Genomic DNA, 17,433 nt, shown 5'->3' on the forward strand with positions numbered 1-17,433 from the left:
TAATTAATTATTAAGGAGACCCACTGCCTTCATCTGCCAGGATTCACTTCCCCACCCAGGACTTCTTTTGCCAGTGGCTGGTGTCTGTCCCAATTAGAAGGACAGCAGGACTATAGAAAGCCCTGAAAAAGAAAACCACCAACCGCACAAAATGGCTGTGGTGAGGGCCATCTCTTGGTCCTGCTCTGGTTGAATAAAGGAGAAGGATTTTTTGTATCTGTATCTGCTGTGATTTTTATATAATTAAGTAACGTGTGCACGCAGATTATTCCTCCTTACTTTTATAGTGCTACTAGTACTAGATGCAGTGCTGCACAAAGGTGCGCATAAGAGATGGTCCATGTGCAATGGAACTTACATTGAAGAGATTTACTGGTTGATAGTTATAGAACATATAGAAACATGATGACAGACAACAACCATATGGCCCGACCAGTCTGCCCATCTGTCCAATTAACTTAGCATTATAATTCCCATCACTTCCTTAGAGATCCCCTGTATTTATCCCATGCTTTCTTGAATTCAGATACTGTTTTTGTCTGTACCACTTCCACTGGGAGGCTGTTCCGTGCATGTAAAGAAATATTTCCTAAGATTACTCCTGGCTCTACTCTCTTTCAACCTCATCGCAATTCTCCTCGTTCTAGAGCCTCCTTTCTATTGAAAAAGGCCCAGCGCCTGTGCATGGAGCGCATCGCCGTGCATAGGTTATAAAATCCCCCTCCCCCCCCTCGAGTCGCGGGCCGCCTCCACATGCGCACGCGGATTTTAAAATCGACCCTGATACTGCTCATGCAAAGCTGCCCCTGTATGTGCTTTCTTGGGCCACACACAAGCAACGTGGATTTTAAAAGCCATGATTTACGTGCACGCGTGCACCGGAAATAAGGGGGAAGAAAAGGGGGTGGGGCATGGGCATTCCGGGCGGGGCCCATATGTACGCTGCAGGGCGTGTCAGCTTGTTTGCCGCGTAACCTTGCTGCTGCTCCTGATGAGGAGCAGGTCTGCAGATCTCACGTATTAGGGTTTACAGGACAGGGTGAAGGGTCAGGATCAACGGGGGAGGGGGGCGGGGGGGAGTGCAGGTTGATGAACCAGAGGGGTCTGGATGACTGGGTAAACCGGTGGGACTAATTGAAAAACCGGGAATGTCCTTCGTGCGAGCGTCTGTTAAAATCTGCCTGCACATGCGCTTTAAAGCCGGCAAAGCCCGATGGAAGATATGCAAAGTAGGTTTGCTCGCGTAACCTTTTAAAATTAGGAGCATAGTTACACGCGGTAGGCATATTTTAAAATATTCATGCGCAAGTGCGTTCAGGATTTAAAATCCCAGCGTATCTCTGCTCGTATGCCGATGTGTGCGTATATGGGTGCAGGGCCGCTCATTTTGAAATCAGCCTTTATGTGCGGATAAAATGACACACGTACTGCTACACGTGGACGTTTACCCAGAATGAAGGAGGCTTTATAACAGGACTGGCGCTTCCCTTAGGCAAACTAGGCAGTTGCCTAGAGCGCCATAATTTTGGTGGGGAGCAAAATCTTGCCAGCGCAAGGCCCAGAGGAGTGCTGTGCCAGACTCGCTGCTACCTGTAAGAGGGAGCGCTATGTTGGAGCTGCTGCCAGTAAGTAAATTGGAAGAGGGGGATGCAAGATCGAAGATTCACCTAGGGCGCCAAATACTCTTGCACCGATCCTGCTTTCTAGTGGTGGGGTTCAGAAATGGGCTTGCAAATGCCCGGCTACTTTTTTACATTTTCAAAATATGCCCAGAACTTTATTCGGAAGAAGCATCCACACAAATGGTGGGTACAGAGTTGTGTCGTTACAATTTTTTTTCTTAGACAATTTTCAAAGAGATTTTTTCGTTTGTTTTTTTATTGAGGGAAGGGGAGTTCCCGTTGAAAATTGGTGCAAAGTCCACAGATAAAGAGTACCCAACTTTGCACATCTGTGGGCAGTCTGAAAATTGCCATCCAACTGGACGCTTCTTGGATCTCGCAGATTTACCGCTTATCCTGCTCACACCTGGCTTTTTGCAGCCGTGCAGGGGAGCGTGCAGCACCAACCGACCTGAGCCATCCTACAATCCCAGGCTTTGCCTTCAGGGCACTTGAAATCTGTTCTTAATCGCTCTCACGTGTCCCCTCTCAGTATGTTCATGTCCAGTATATGTCCATGGATGTTCAAGTGCCATTTAACCTTGTCTGAAGCACTAAATCATGGGTGCCAGGTGTCTTGTGATGGAAACAGATTCTGACCGCGTTGGCGTCCGATACAATTCCATCTGCCTTGGTTGCCCATTGACTTCGTTACGGAAGGAGGGGCTGAGTCGAGGTCAGTGTTTCCTTCCCCCAGTCATGCTCACAGAGCTGTTGAACAGATAATTATGTACAAGGGAGTGTCACCCACTCGGCCCTGCACGACGTTATGATAGTGACAGTAATGATAATAGCAATGTAATTTGCCTGACTGATTTGAAATGTGCCATAATTACTGCCTGATTACAATATTCTCAGTCCTTGCTGCAAACCTCACTTTCATTTATAATTCCCTGAAGACTGGTAGGTTTTTGTAGAGGGTTTTTTTTTTTTGTTTGTACTCACATTGTGTTCGTTCGGCCTGCCGTCTTTTGTCGTCATTGTTCAGTAATCTCTGGGTTCTTTGCCTTTTGGATCTTGTTGCCTACCTGCCTGCCTTCCTAGGTACTGTCTGACTGTCACTGACCACTTCACCCTTCTGGGCAGATTCCTGCCCTATTCCCACCCATCTATCCCCACACCTCAACAGCAGACGCTGAACTTTTGAGCTTGTCACCCTCATGGTCTTGCCGTATTCATCAGGATGTTAACCACAGATTGCCTTTCCGCCACAGGGAAAAGTCCTGACTTCCGCTGTTATCTCTTGCTTTCTTTTCGCCAAATCCCTCGGGCTTTGATGGAGATGATCTTCATGTCACCGCCTATCCCTGGGCGTGAGCAATAAGTAATGGATCTACTCTTTGGGATCCGCCGGGTACTTGGGACACAGATTGGCTGCTGTCAGAAGCAGGATGCTGAGCTCAGTGGACCTTTGCTCTGACCCAGCCTGGCATCTCTCATATTCTAAGCTTTCCAAACTGTTAAAGGTAATGAAGGTAATTATTGTGCACACAGATTTTTTTTTTTTTTCACGAGTCCAACAATTTATGGGCAAAAAGAAATGAGGTTACCTGTCTTGTTTAGGGTAAAATATCTACACATTGGTGACACTTAAAGAGGCTGATGAGGAATCCTGGATGTGAGCGATGCCCTCAGCCCAGTCTCTCACGTCCGGGCACCTTAATGGCATCATTCCCTTAAATCCTGGATTGGTGCCGCTGAAGCAGTTCAGAGGCCCAGAAAGCTTACTCGCTAGCGGCTTAGAAGAAGGAAGTTAGGAAAAAGTTTGGCATGGGGTGCAATTGTACATGTTTAGGATAAAATGGTAAATGCATGAAAGTTTCTGTGCTGGCCTGCTTAGATCCCAGGTTCTACTCATCTCGTAGGACTCCCCAGAAACCCTTCAGCTGAACACCCAATGACTCCTGCAAGACTCCTTCTAAGCACTCACCGGAGCACCATCTACACTCAGGTTCTGCCCATCCCCTTAGGGCACAGGTGGCAAACTCCGGTCCTGGAGGGCCACAAACAGGCCAGCTTTTCAGGATATCCACAATGAATATGCATGAGATAGATCTGCATGCTCTGCCTCCAATGTATGCAGAACTATCTCATGCATATTCAGTGTGGTTATCCTGAAAAGCTGGCCTGTTTGTGGCCCTCGAGGACTGGAGTTCGCCACCCCTGCCTTAGGGGGAAGAAACCCCTCTTAATATCACCCTGAACCTCCCGGTGCCGGAAAATTCTTCCATCTTACAGCATAGCTTTCTTTAGAGAACCCTGGAGAGATTTATGATAATTATATAAACAAAAATACAAGAAAACCAATTATACATAAATCTGAAGCAATCAGCAGGCATTCCTTCATTAGATTCTAGCTAAATATCGGGTCGAACAGATAAGGTAAAATAAAATACACTGTACTCTACTTTCAAAGTATCCTATTGATATTCCAGTTCTCCTGCGGGAAAACCATGTTGGCAACAGATAAATAGGTATGGCTCACGAGTGACTGGCAAATCTGGCTCTGTGGCTACTGCTTGCGGGATTTCATGTTGCACGTGCCAGGGTTTTTCTTGTTCCGTTTTGCCCCTGTTTGTCCTCTGTGCTGGTTTGGGTGGAGGTGTGCCCCACTGGACTGTCCAGGAAAATGCGGAGCTCTTCCAGCTATTTCTGCTCCCAGAGAGAGACGGCTGCCACCTGCAGCTCCCCCTGCCAGCTCTTCTTCTCCTGCTCCACTGCTGCCAAGCTGGAAAACCTGAGCAAGGGGAGCATTTTAGAGGAAAGCTGAGCGCTGTTAGATTTCTGGGGTAGCATCTGTTGTACAACCAAGAATGCCTTGCTGCGAGGCACTCACCTGGGAAATTTTTGAGGCAGAAATGCAAAAAAAAAATCAATAGGGTTAATTTTTTTTAAATGAGCTGTCCCTTCCAATGAGAGACTGCTGGAGCTCTGCTCTTTCTCCTTCAAGCCTGCTGCGCTCACTCTTCTCTGTTACTTATTTCTGTAGCACTACTGGATATACACAGCGCTGTCCAGATACATATAAAAGAGTCCCTACTCCATGGAGCTTACAAAATATGAAAAATACGCAGACAATGGAGGAAAGAGGGGCAGGGCAAGCCATGCACCACCCGGTCCCCTTTCATTTCCTCTCCCCACCTTAGGATGTTATCTCTGCGCTCCTCTAGCTGACCAGTAGTATCCCAATGTGAGGGCAGATCATAGGATCCACAGCCCTAGCTGGGGAGGGTAAGTGCCAGGTTCCCAGGTAATTTATTTATTAGAAAAAATGTGGTTAAAGTCAGAGAAAGCCAGTATTTAAGAGTTAGAAGTTGCCTCAAATAGGTGGGGATTTTAAGTGGCTGGAAAGGAAGCACTTTGCAGCAACTCAGGAAGGCCATTCCAGACATCAAATTAATGGAAAACGCAGAGTTGGGAGTTGCTCCATGAATAGAGATTGTGAGGGGGATAAGAAAGGCGAAATAATGAGAAGTTGCAGAGTGAATGCACTTTTTGGTGAGTAGGAGAAGCTTGAGCTGCATGTTGAAGCAGATGGGGAACCAATATATTGGCTTGAGAGGAAGGGTTACATGATCATAATGATTTTAGAGGAAGATAAGTCAGGCCATGTAGTTGAATTTTGAATAGACTGTAGTTGGGACTGGTCAGAAGGGGCAGACAAGATGGGCGGACAGCAGGGAGCGCTCCGCCACTTTTGCAGTTGTCACTACCGAGCTGGCGGAAGTAAGTTTCTTTATGTCCACTCCTGTGTGACTGCTTTATTGGAGGGGGTAGAGTGGCGGTAGAGAAACCTGAGAAAGCAATTGGAAGAAAGGACAAGGTCAAGGTAGTTGCCATGCTGATGAGTGGGAGCACTACAGCATAGTTGAAGCTCAAATAAGGAGGTTAAGGCAAGAAGCTTTGAGGAATAAAAGACAGAGGAGCCCGTCAGCATGGAATTTAAAGTCCTTGGGAAGAAGGGAAGAAGGGAAGGAGGAAGATAGTATAAGGAAGAAGGGAAGGCAGATGTCAAAGTTGGTGGGAAAGGAGAAGGGGGAACTCTTCAGGGGATCACTAGATGACAGCTAACGAGAGAGATAGTAGAGTGAATAGTCAGATCAGTGGGGCTCAAAGGAAGAAAATAAGTTGAATTGAGAAGAAAAACTAGGTTGAAACCTGCAGGAGGAGAACAGCAGCACCAGCATTTTGGCTAATTGAATGAGGTAGGTGGGAGAAAAGAGAACCTCTATGACTGAGGGCAACAACTGAAGCAGAGTCTGCAGGGGAAAGCCAGACCTCAGTCAGGGTGAGAGAGAAAAGAGATCATGAATGTAGACAGGCTTATTGCAAACAGAGCAGGCATTCCACGGGGAACGTGACAAAAAAGGGTAGGGATGTGCAGGGGAAAAAAATGTGTTTTCAATTTTTGGTTTGTTTTTGGGAGCTCTTTTCCCCACAAATTTTGGTTCATGGATTGCTTGATTCGTTTGAAAAAAAAAAAAGAAACGAATCAAAGAATTAAAAAAAAAAAATTACAGCTAAAAAACGAAAACTAGGCCTCCCTCCCCGAAAAAATGCCAGTGCCAAGATCCCCCCCCGGCTCCCAGTATGGTGGGGATATGCCAGCAGTGACTAGGCCGAAGCCTTGGTAGGTCACCATGGCCTCAGCCTATTCAAAGCCGATGCCTTAGCCTAAGCTGGGCCCCAACGCCAGGGTCTCGGCCCAGATCCAGGAATAGCTCCTTGCTCATTCCTGCCCTTCTACTGTTTGCCCCATGGTCTCCTTTTCATGTGCCCATTTTTCACTTTGCCTCAACCTGTGCTATTAATTGCATCCCCCCAGCTTTCATGTAGCTGGGTTTCAAATCTGAAGACTTTCAGGACAAATAATGCATTAGCTTGTTGTTAATGGTGTCTTCAGAAGTGATTCATCCTTTTTTATTCACTTTAATCTCTCCATCTTGTCCTCTAATAGAGTGAGTGTAGGCCAGACTGAGGGGCAGCCTTTCACAAGCACTGCACTAAACAACTCCTTACCCTAATATACCAAAAGAGATACAAAATCAGGGTACCAGTGATGGCTGTGGACACAACTCGTGGTCTAGGCTGTGCCATATGAATATAAAGGGGTCTATGGTCTCTTTACTAAGGTCTCTGCTCCTCCGAGTGGAGGACATATTGAGATTATTAGAGTAGTGAATGGACTGAAGCTTTTGCTATGGAACTTCCCTCTAGGAATGACCATAGTGCTGTAGACCATGGTATTGGTCGGATGAACCCAAGAACATTCTGGTCAGAGGGTTTGAGCTGAGAGAGAAGTCCAGTCTTTCATCTCTCTGGGGAAGGGGATGGCCTGCCTTCTGTCTCCAGAGTCCTTTAGTGGGTAGAGAGGGCCCTACAGAAAGTCCCTGTGCTGGTGCCCCTGATACTTTACTGTATGTAGGAAGCTGTTTCTGCAGGATTCAGCAGCAGGGTATGGAGCGTATCCCCGTCCGGAGGAAGAAAACCTCTCACCCTGGGCTTGTCTTTCTGTGAGGGCAAGAAAACCCTAAGCTAAGTTCTGTGCATGAACAAAGACCTTTGCAGGAAGAGGCAGAAATAATTAGTGGACGCCTGTCCTGAGGTAACCAGCAGTGTGGGAAGAAGACAGGGAGAAAAGGAGGGAGCTCCCCTTCCGGTGATGTGATCAAACAGTCCAAGAGAATGCAAAGGAGAGGAGAGAGGTTTGCAGAAGAAAGCTTCGAGCATTTAGAGAATGGGGTACCAAAAACAGGTTCTTGGGAGGCAGAGAGCCCAGCATCTGTCCAAGGAAGCCTTAAACGCCTGGAAAACATGTGAGGGGATCCAAGGAGGGTGCATAAGCAAGGATTAGCAACCCCCTTGTAAAATCTCAGTACCCATTGAAAGAAAAACCGTAACTTGCAACATTTTAATTTCAACTGTTTGCTAAAAACTTATTTTGGAGCACCGTATCTTTGTGTCAAGCGTCTCCTCGGTAGTAAAGCCCTCTAAATGCTGTGGGCTCTGACGATAATCCTTTCCTCCCGCCCATCGCCGGATCCACAGCAGGGCTTTACAGGACCCCTGCCCGCCAGCTTTAAAGGTGTAGCTGAAGGCAGGGGTGGGGGAGCTTCTCGGAGGACTTTCCGCAAGGCCTGGTCCCTTCTGAAGCAGAATGCTGCCTGATCACATTAATGCTGAAGGAGGTGAAATGTAATCTGTCCTGTGTAAGAGTGTGGGCCATGATCTTTTTGGTTGTCTTGATCTCTTAAAAAAAAAAAAAAATCTCCTAAATAACATAAGCAATTCTGTATTCAAAGACATTTAGAAACTGAGGGCGACAACCTTGAGAGGACTTGACAGCATTGATCATTGAAACCATGCAGAAGACGCCCAACATATCCCCCAAGGCAAATCCCACACTTATTAATCTCTGCAATCTAGTAATATTCTGCAGTTATTGAGTTCTGGTAAGCCTGAAGCAATACTTCTGATCTGAATCCCAGTTAATGCAGTTTCACTTTAATTGGAATGCAATTGATACCTTATCCCCTTTGAACAGAGCATGATGGAAGGAAATTCCTTGACATCAAGGCTGTCAAGGCAGCCATTGGTTCTACTGATAACATTATGCTGCAGGAATGAATGTCATTCATTTTCATTCCCTCAGAGACCGTTCTGTGCATCCGCCATGCTTTCCGTTAAGAAAGATTTGCTGAGGTAGGTCCTTGGTGCCCCTCGATGCATTGGGTCAGCCACAGCACCTTGGCCTCGTGCTCCAAGGGGACTCATAGTGGCTAAAGCCCTAGTGTGGCACAGTTTTGTTTGTGTACCCTTCTGCTTAGATCAAGAGAGTGGAGAAGACAAAAAGAAGTCTTCCCTTTATGACAGATGTGGAGAGGAAAATTCAGGCAATGCGTTACTACTTCCTTCTGGAATACTTTTGCTGTTGTGTGATGCAAGATGCAAGAATTGAAAAGATAAGGAACATCAAGAAAGTCAGTGTCAAAAAACCATAGTCTCCTTGTCTCCTGGTTGTTTTCCTCCCTTCTATAACACCATCCATAGTTAACATGTTTAGGGTAAGGTAGCTTGATTGTAATTCCAGCATATACTGGGATGCATGGAACAATCCTTGTACAAAGTCTTAAAGATGATCCAAAACCCAGCAGCTCTGGTTGAAAAACAGTCCACTCTATCAAAACATCCTTTACTCTCCTCACCCTTGCCTTTGACTGGTAGCTGGGCAAAAGGACCCAATCCCTTCCTGATGCAGGGTGTCTCTCCTCCTTCAGGAACCAGTCAGGATCCATAAAATACAACAGCAAACCTTGTTCTTCCTGGTCAGTCCAGGCTGGCAAAGACCAAGAGCAAACTCCTCACTCTCTTGATCACTCCTCTTGGAGAGAAGCAATGACCTAGATCCCAAGCCTTCCCACAAACAAGGTGGGGTTTCAACCATGACAGGATGTCAAAAATACAAAAACCTCTCAGCCTCTGTATTGGTTGCTGTCATAGATATACTCATGCTTGGGATCTCCATATAATCTTCATACAAGCCAAAAGCGCTTTTTTCCAAGTTTAGTCAGCTGAGTCAGTGTCCCTTGGGATGGCAAACACTAGGAAAACTGAGAGATAGTGTGACCTGGCTCCCACCCATGTGAGCACAGGCCCCCGGAGACTTATCCTCCTCCTCTACCAGAACGAACCCTGGCACCCCGGGCTAATGGACTGTTTTAACTGGTAGAGAAGGAGAGTTGGGAGTAAGAGTAGCCCAGGGATTTCATTATGTGAGGTCCCGAAGAGGAAGCTACACAAAGAAACTGGAACTAGAAGGCCAAAGATGCAGTGAAGTGGGGGAGGGGAAGACTGATAACACACTGCTGAGTGATCTCCTTATCTCTCTCTCTCTCTGATGGGAAACTTAGGCTTTAGGAGGCAAAGTCCCAAAAAGATATTCAAAATCCCAAAAATCTCCACTTCTCTAAGTGGGCAGGAATTGATGGCAATAGACTTCCTCCCAAAACACAAGAATAAAATGTCTATAAAATACTTCTTTCTTCTTCTCCTCTCTCTGGTTACTGCTGTCCCTTTCTCTAAGTGGTTGGAGTGCGTCACAGCACCTTCCTGCCCTTCCAAGGTGGGTGGGGGTGATCCTCCTTGGGCAGGCACAGGACCTCAAAAAATAGAGATCCAAAAACACAAACCAATCTTTCAATTCTTCTCCTCACTCTCAAGGCAATCCCTTCCAGATCTGTGGCACCTGGAACCAAAATGGGGCTCCATCAATGCCTCTCCAAAACTGCCCCACCATTCCAGCTGCACCTCCTGGATTTATAGTGCACTGCTGGCCAGTCCAGAAGAGCCTCAGTGGAGGTGCCTACAGGGATGATCTGCAAACTGCAAAATGCTAGCTCAGGGTTTACTGCTGGGGATAATTTAGCTGCATCCAAGAATGCAGGAACTACACGTTCATAGATATTAGATACAGTGTTGGGAGGTAACGCCATCAGCCTGTCCCTTGTAGAAGTGTTTCTCAGATAGTTTAAGTCATATCCCCCTTTTTCTTTTCTGTAATACTCTGAGACATTCTCGTTCTCCCCCCCACCCCCTCCCCCCCCCCAATACTTCCCATGTGCTGATGCAGGGAGGGGCAGGGGGGAGAATGTGCCGGTGCTAGGTACCAGCAAGTACTGGCAGACAGAAAAAAAAAAAGCCCTGTTGGTGCTACAGATCCATCACACCAGCCCACCTTATTACTTTTGCATTTATTTAGGCAATTACAGTATACAGCAGCCCCGTAAACCAGGGGGGCTGTTAGACAAATGCCCTATGCTCCTAATTGTTAACGCCCCCGGATATAAAGCCACGCGTCTGGTGCATTGCCCCGTTTCCTCCGGATTAGTATTCCCAGACTCAGGCAGTGTCTGGGGCTTGGAGCCCTCACCCTGTTTTGCTGTAGCACCGCGGATTCATCATTCTGTATAAGGTGGCAGAGCAGTCCTGTCAGAGCGCTGTGCATCTGGCAAGCTCCGAGATGCTGCCCTTTTAAAGTTTTTATTAAAGACAGCAATCTGGTAAGAGGATATTAAGGCGAGATGGATGGAGAATGTCGGCTTCCTCGTGTGAAAACGCTGAGCTTTGATGAACACCTTGTATTGCTTTACTATGCTCCTGTGCAAAGATTTCATTCAAATTAGATTTTTTTATTAACATAGAAGAGCAGTTTTAAAATCATTGCTGACAGCTCAGGAGCTCGCTTTTCTCGAGGCGCGTACTGGGTGAGAAATTCTCGAGCTGACTTCAACAAAATATGAAGAGCGCTTTGAAATATTCCGATCGCCCTAATTGTTCAAGCGGAGGGGGACGAGAAGGAGTCTGCAGCGCGCAATCTTTCCGGAGTTAGAGGCAGAATTATGTGCAGCAGCCTGCACGTGGCAGGTGAGGAATTTAATCTTTAAAAAAAAAAGCTGTAATTGAGGTTTCCAAGTTGGGGGGGGGGATAACCCTAGGAAGACTTTGCTGCCGCCTTCCTTGCAAGTCCCGGATTTGATGCGGAGGCCACTTCGGGAGGGAGAGACCCCACTAAGCCAGCAATTTGCCCATTCCCCAGGATAAAGTGCTTATGAATTTCAACAAGAACGCCTGGGATCTTCTCCAGCAGCAGGAGCCCAAATCTTGTATTTCTCTGGGCTGAAATGTGCTGCTTCTGTCCAGGCCTCACATTGCCTTTCTTTAGTAAAGTTTTAGTGAAAATGTCAGAATTGATTCAGATTTAACAGTGAAGGAACACGTGAAATCTCCAGTCCAGAAATCACCAAGGCTCTGTAGAGTAAAACCTTATTTAAACATGTCAGATTTTAGGACAGTTGTGCGGGCACTTACATTGCCTTGTAATTCCCTATTTTTAGGGTTACTCCTTTAGCTTATTAAACCAATTCAGATGATACAGAACTCAGTGGGTTACCAGTTCATTTTCGAATCGGATATAAAGTTCTTGCTTGGATTTGTCAAGTGTTGGGTGAGAGTTCTCCACATTGTATAAACTCACTTTTCAAGATGCACCTCCAGTGGGGTCTCTAAGATCTGAAGGCCACTGCTCGTTAGCAGTCCCAGCCTACCAAATAATTCACTAGTAACCTGTAGAGAAAGGCTTTTTTTTTCTTTTTCTGATGAAAGGGTCACAATTTGGAATCTCCTGCTGGTGGAAATGCGAAAAAAAAGTCCTGCAGGAAGATTAAAAAAAAAAAAAAAAAAGCTTAAAACGTATTTAAACAAGCCTTTTATTAATTAAATTTATATAGAATGCATTGGCAGAGAAAAAGTGACCTGGCGATATTTGAAACTTGCTGTAAATGTTAAGAGCACAAAATGGATAATTGTTGAAAGCACTGTACTTAGATTTTGGCCACCAGCATGAATGCATAGTGTTTTTTAATTTATTTATTTTTTATATGTATATTGTCAATTTATTAACTTGTTTGATGATTTTTATCCTTTTTATTTGTTTGTTATATTGTTTTAAGATGCTGTGTATGTTGAAGTGTAAGCCGCATAAAACATTGGATAGTGCAGGCTTTACATTTTTAATTTAATTAAATTTAGTAGAACTGTGGCTAAAAAAAAAAAAGTCAGCTGCAGCAGCAAGAAGGAAAATCCTTCTGCTGATAACCTCAGGGAAACAGTGCACTGCCGCCCTGCACGTGCTTTTTGCCGGGGTACTTTCTTTCTGCGGGTATGCAAATGCGAGCACATGTAAATTGATGCCCCTCGAATATTATTTATTCCTCACTCTCCCTCTTTGCCTTTCTCTACTCTCCTTGCACCATTCTCTCTATTCCCCCAACACACACACACACACTTTTGATTTCCTCTGTGTCTAACACACTTCCCCTTTTGTTGTTTTCTCTCCATCTGTCTTCCTCCTCTATGTCCCCTTTTTCTTCCCCATCTTTTTTCCTCACTCTCTCTCTTTCTCTCCGAGTTGAGCGCCCACTCTCCCCACTCTCACCTTTCCTGGGCACACAATTCTGTATTTAAATAAGGAGGAGCTAGGACCTCCTTATTAGCGTGAGGGATGGCTGTCAGCGGGTCCGACAACCGATGCTCAATTTTATTTTTTTAAATTTTTGGTTCCTCTGACTTAATTTCCCAGCGATATTAAGTCAGAGGGTGTACAGAAAAGCAGAATTTTCTGTACACTTTTCAGGGTCACTTCCAACTTAGCGCCTGCCCTTGGCAGGTATTAATTTTTGAGAGTAAAATGTGCGGCTTGCCGCACATTTTACTTTCAGTATTTCGGGCGACTAATTAATAGGCTCATCAACAAGCATTTGTATGTGATGAGCGCTATTAGTTTCAGGGGGTTGGCCGCACATTTTCCATGCGCTATCACCCCTTACAGTATAAGGGGTAATAGTAGCGCGTCTAAAACACGCGGCCAAACGGGGGCTAAATGGTGCACTTGGCCAAGCGCACCATTCTCTATTGGTCTGCAACTGTTTTTCTTTGTGAAGCCTTTCTGAGTCACATGGCGCTCAGTAGTCGGCTTTGTGGGCTTCTCTGCTCTTGTTCAGAACTGCTCCAAGATAACACATTGGATTCACTTTCCAGTGACTCCCAACGAACAGCTGCACCCCTGCCTCCCTCCCTCCCCTCCTATCTGGAGAGCGTTAGGAGAATCTGTCCCCTGCTGCAGGCCCAGACCGGCTTTGGCTTGGCCACTGGAAAGGGAAAGACTAGAAAAATGGTGATGAGCATTGGGGAAGCTAGTGCGGAATTGTTTTGGAATGACTCGAGCTTTAGAGGGGGTTTACCCCCGCCTCCCCAGAGATTCAAACCAAAGCTGAACTTGAACCAAGAACCAAACTGAACTTTTAAGTTTCCTGAACTGGAACAGAACCTGAGCCATTATGTGGAGGTCTCTGTTGAACCTGAACTGGAACAAAGCTCCAAAAACCATTAAATAAACTCAACTGCCCTAAAGTTATCGAGCTACCTTAGCTAAAAATCAGGATTATCCATCTAATGTAACCAGATAATGGTACTCCACCCCAGAATGTCCACAGCAGTGGCCTAGCCAGAAATGATTTTTTGGGAGGGCTCAAAGTTAACATGGGTGGGGCAGTTGACATAGTGGTCTAGACCCTACTAGTTGTACTCTTATCAATAAATAATGCCTTTGAGTGCCCCTGACAATGGGTTTCATGAGTATTGCTTTAAAATATTTTAATTCTATTATTCCAAGTATTTACCAGCATTCAAATGCCTTATTAATCTGTATTAATTTGTTATATTTATTGCAGTTTATAAATACACCATGTAGAAAGTAAACAAAGAACACTTATCAGAAACATCAGATCTAATCACATAATAAAACAAATATCAATGTATTCTTTTATGAATCATCTTTTCACAAATGCAGAGAATATCGTAATTACAATAAAATATCAATAATCTTAATAAACATCATGCGGTCGATATTCAAAAGCCACTGAAAAATTATCCATCTAAATGGCTACCCAGCGATATTCATCTCCATATGTGGCTAAATTCTAGCTGCATAAATTGGGAGCATTCGGGGAGGGGGAGGGGGGGCGGGAGGCATTTCTGGGTGGAGCAGAGTTAGCCGCATAAGGGCCATAGGGCTGTCCTAAAGTTAGCTAACTAGCCAAGCTGCACAGTGGCTGAAAATGGACCCCCATAAGAGCTTGATTTACGGAGAGACTTGGTGAGGCTGACTAACCTGCTGGTTCCCAGATTCTCTGACTATTGGGCACTGTGGGCAGGTGGAAGGAACGCTGCTGACTCCTGCCTGCTGACATCTGGAACCTACAAAGACCAGCAAGCCTGCAGAGTGCTTGAAAGACCCAGTGAGGTTGAATCACCTGCTTGTTCCCAGATTTGCTGATTGTCAGGCAGGTGGAAGGAAATCTGCTGACTTCTCTCCGCTGATGTCACCACCTAAGTGTCAGGAACCTACAAAGACTGGCAAGCCTATGGTGTGTCTCTGTCGGCGCGCAACCTAAGTCATGAGCCAAAGGGGCGTGCCCCTTGTGAGCCCCTTGGGAAGCCCTTGAGAGCCTTGAGGTGTTTTCTTATTCTTCCTCTCTTTCTTGTTCTTCCTCTCCAAGTAAGTTGACTTGGTAAGCTCATGGGTAAAAAGAGGAAGAGGCAAAATATATCATCTTTTGGCCCTTTGGACTTTTGGGTTACCACTCCCGACAGCCAACAAGTTGGGTGTGCTCTAAGAAGGACACTGATGGTAGAATCTTCAGCATCACCTCTGATCAATGTGTGTCTCTAAGCCCCAAGAATCGGAATCTTCCTTCACAGCCTCTCATCAATTCAGTTTCCTCTGTGGACCCCCGATTGTCTCCTCCTGAAGTGTGTGAAGTAGGAGCAATCACTGGACCTTGTTTAGAAGAGGATCTTGCCAAAAGATGTTTTTGGGTGCCTGTGGGGTGGGGGGGAGTTCATCCTCTGCTAATCCCATTAGAGACGTTAAGACCTTAAGATCTGATGAGTGGGTGTTTTTTTTTTTGCCTCCTCCTCAAACTATTTCTCTTTTGTTCCTGTAGCCTTCCCTGAACGCCTAAGGAATACTAATATTTCTATTTCTAAGAATATTTCCTTGGGTGACTTAGCTCTTTCTCTGCAGCGTGTTGAAGGTTTTGTAGAAGGATGTGTGGCTAAAATTTGTAAATTTTCTGTCAATGTTTCCTCGCAAATTGAGTCATATTTGGTATATATTGGATACTCACTCCTCCCTCTTAGGATCCCTTTCTAAACAGGAATCAAAAGTTTCATCAATACAAGGAGCCTTGGTCAAAGATAATGTTTTGTCATATTATCTATCTATCTATCTATCTATCTATTTATTTATTTATTTCAAGGTTTTATATACCGTTGTTCGAAGTGAGAATTACAAGATCACAATGGTTTAGAGTTTAAGCATTCACAAATATGAGAGACCAGACAAAGGGACAGAAAACACATCTAGAATGCTAATTGAGATTATGGTTAACAGGTAATAACTGTAGGAGATAAAGTCTCTTCATACAATTGATTTCATAACTATGATTTACGAGGGCATCATTTTATTGGAGTTTGTTATTTAGATATTATATATTTGGGAAACTGGACAGTTTATTTTATTATAAGATTATGTAATCAAATAGTTTGCTATGTATGTTTTGGAACAGCCATGTTTTCAGGTCCTGTTTGAATTTCTTTTTGTCGGTTGTACTTAAGTCTTCAGGCATAGAATTCCATAGTTAAGGACCCGCTATAGACAGCATTCACTTGTTTGCGACAAGTGAGAGGTTTGTAATGTTGGGATTGAGAGGAGACCTTTATTTTGTGATCTCAGTTTGTTGAGGTTTATGCTGTTTAAGTGACATCCCAAGCAGATCATTGATAATATTCAATAAAATTAACCTAAATATCATTAAAGCTCTGTATTGGATTCTTGATTGAATTGGTAGCCAGTGTAGTGTTTTCAATGTAGGCATGTTGTGTTTGTATTTTCTGGTGCCAGTTAATAGTCTTGTTGCTGCATTTTGGAGAAGTTGAAGAGGTTTTATGTGACATGCAGGAAGACCTAGGAGTAAGGAATTGCAGTAGTCAAGGTTCGAGAATATTAGGGTATGTAAAACCATTCTGAAGTCTGTAGCAGTTAGTAATGGTTTCAAGCGACTTAGTAGCCGCAACTTGTTATATCTGGTTTTAATCAATTTACTGATATGTCCTTTCATTGATAGATTTTCATCAAGTTGTACCCTTAAGTCTCTTATTTGTGTCGATGGAATAATTTGGCAATTTCCCAAATCTACAGCAGGTGGTATTGATTTGGGGAGTTTTTGGCTCAGCCAAATGATTTATTTTTTGTTGGTATTTAATGTAAGTTTAAGATGTGATAGCTTTTCTTTTATTGTTGTCATATATTTTGCAATTATGGATGTGGTGTTTTCTATAGATTTTGTTAGTGGTATATAGAATTGTAGGTTATCCGCAAAAGGAAGAAGTTTATGCCAAGGTCTAAGAGTAATTTGCATATTGGTAGCATGTAGATGTTGAATAGTATAGCCGATAGAGCTGAACCTTGGAGAACACCAGTGTTACAATGAAAGGTGTTGGATATCTATCTGTTCATCAAATTTTACTTGGTATGTTCTCTCATCTAGAAAGGATGTGAACCATTTTAATACTGTTCCATCTATCCCAATGTTTTTCATCTGTCGGCATAGCAATTTGTGGTCTACAGTGTCGAATGCTGCTGTAGATCAATGAATACTAGGCAATATGCTTTGCCAGAGTCGAATCCTCGTAGTATCGAGTCAGTTAAAGATAGTAGTATTTATTTATTTATTATTTTTTATATACCAACATTCGATCTGTAGTAGGGTTTCTGTTGAATGGTTTATCCCGAATCCGAATTGATTTGGATAAAGAATCTCATGATCATCTAAGTGCTCCTTAAGTTGGGCGAGTACTGTTTTTTTGAGTATTTTTGCTAGTATTAGACTTCAAATGCTTGAAAATTCAGTTAGATATAAAAAATTTTCGCTTTGTTAAGTTTCCTAGAAGTAGATATGTATCATCTCAAGAGATGGTGAAAATATATTTCACTGAGATTTTGAAGATATTGCCTCAAAAAATGCCTGCTATATATAAAGCATATTATGTTTCTCCTCAAAAAAGATTGCCTGCTTCTCAAGAGGGAGATATTGATATATTGGTTCCATCTGAAAGGTTAGATGTTTCTGCTTTATTAGCTAATTCTCAAGAT

The 17,433-nt window shown here is 44.2% G+C and overlaps 1 protein-coding gene across 9 annotated transcripts in view; it reads left to right on the top strand.

Moving 5' to 3' along the window:
• The window catches only part of B3GAT1 (beta-1,3-glucuronyltransferase 1), a 167,842-nt gene that overhangs the window by 92,284 nt on the left and 58,125 nt on the right, over positions 1 to 17,433 (top strand). The window contains exon 1 of one of the 9 annotated variants that reach the window (XM_029573649.1): positions 10,522 to 11,084. The exons of 7 other annotated variants lie outside the window; for them this stretch is intronic. In XM_029573649.1, the coding sequence (XP_029429509.1) occupies positions 11,060 to 11,084 (25 nt within the window). In that variant the 5' untranslated portion in view covers positions 10,522 to 11,059. Of the gene's footprint in view, positions 1 to 10,521; positions 11,085 to 17,433 lie in introns of those variants that run through there. One more of the 9 variants, XM_029573652.1, reaches the window with a different exon arrangement.

The sequence above is a fragment of the Rhinatrema bivittatum genome, chromosome 12 (genome assembly GCF_901001135.1).
Source record: "Rhinatrema bivittatum chromosome 12, aRhiBiv1.1, whole genome shotgun sequence".
Taxonomy (NCBI): Eukaryota; Metazoa; Chordata; class Amphibia; order Gymnophiona; family Rhinatrematidae; genus Rhinatrema; species Rhinatrema bivittatum.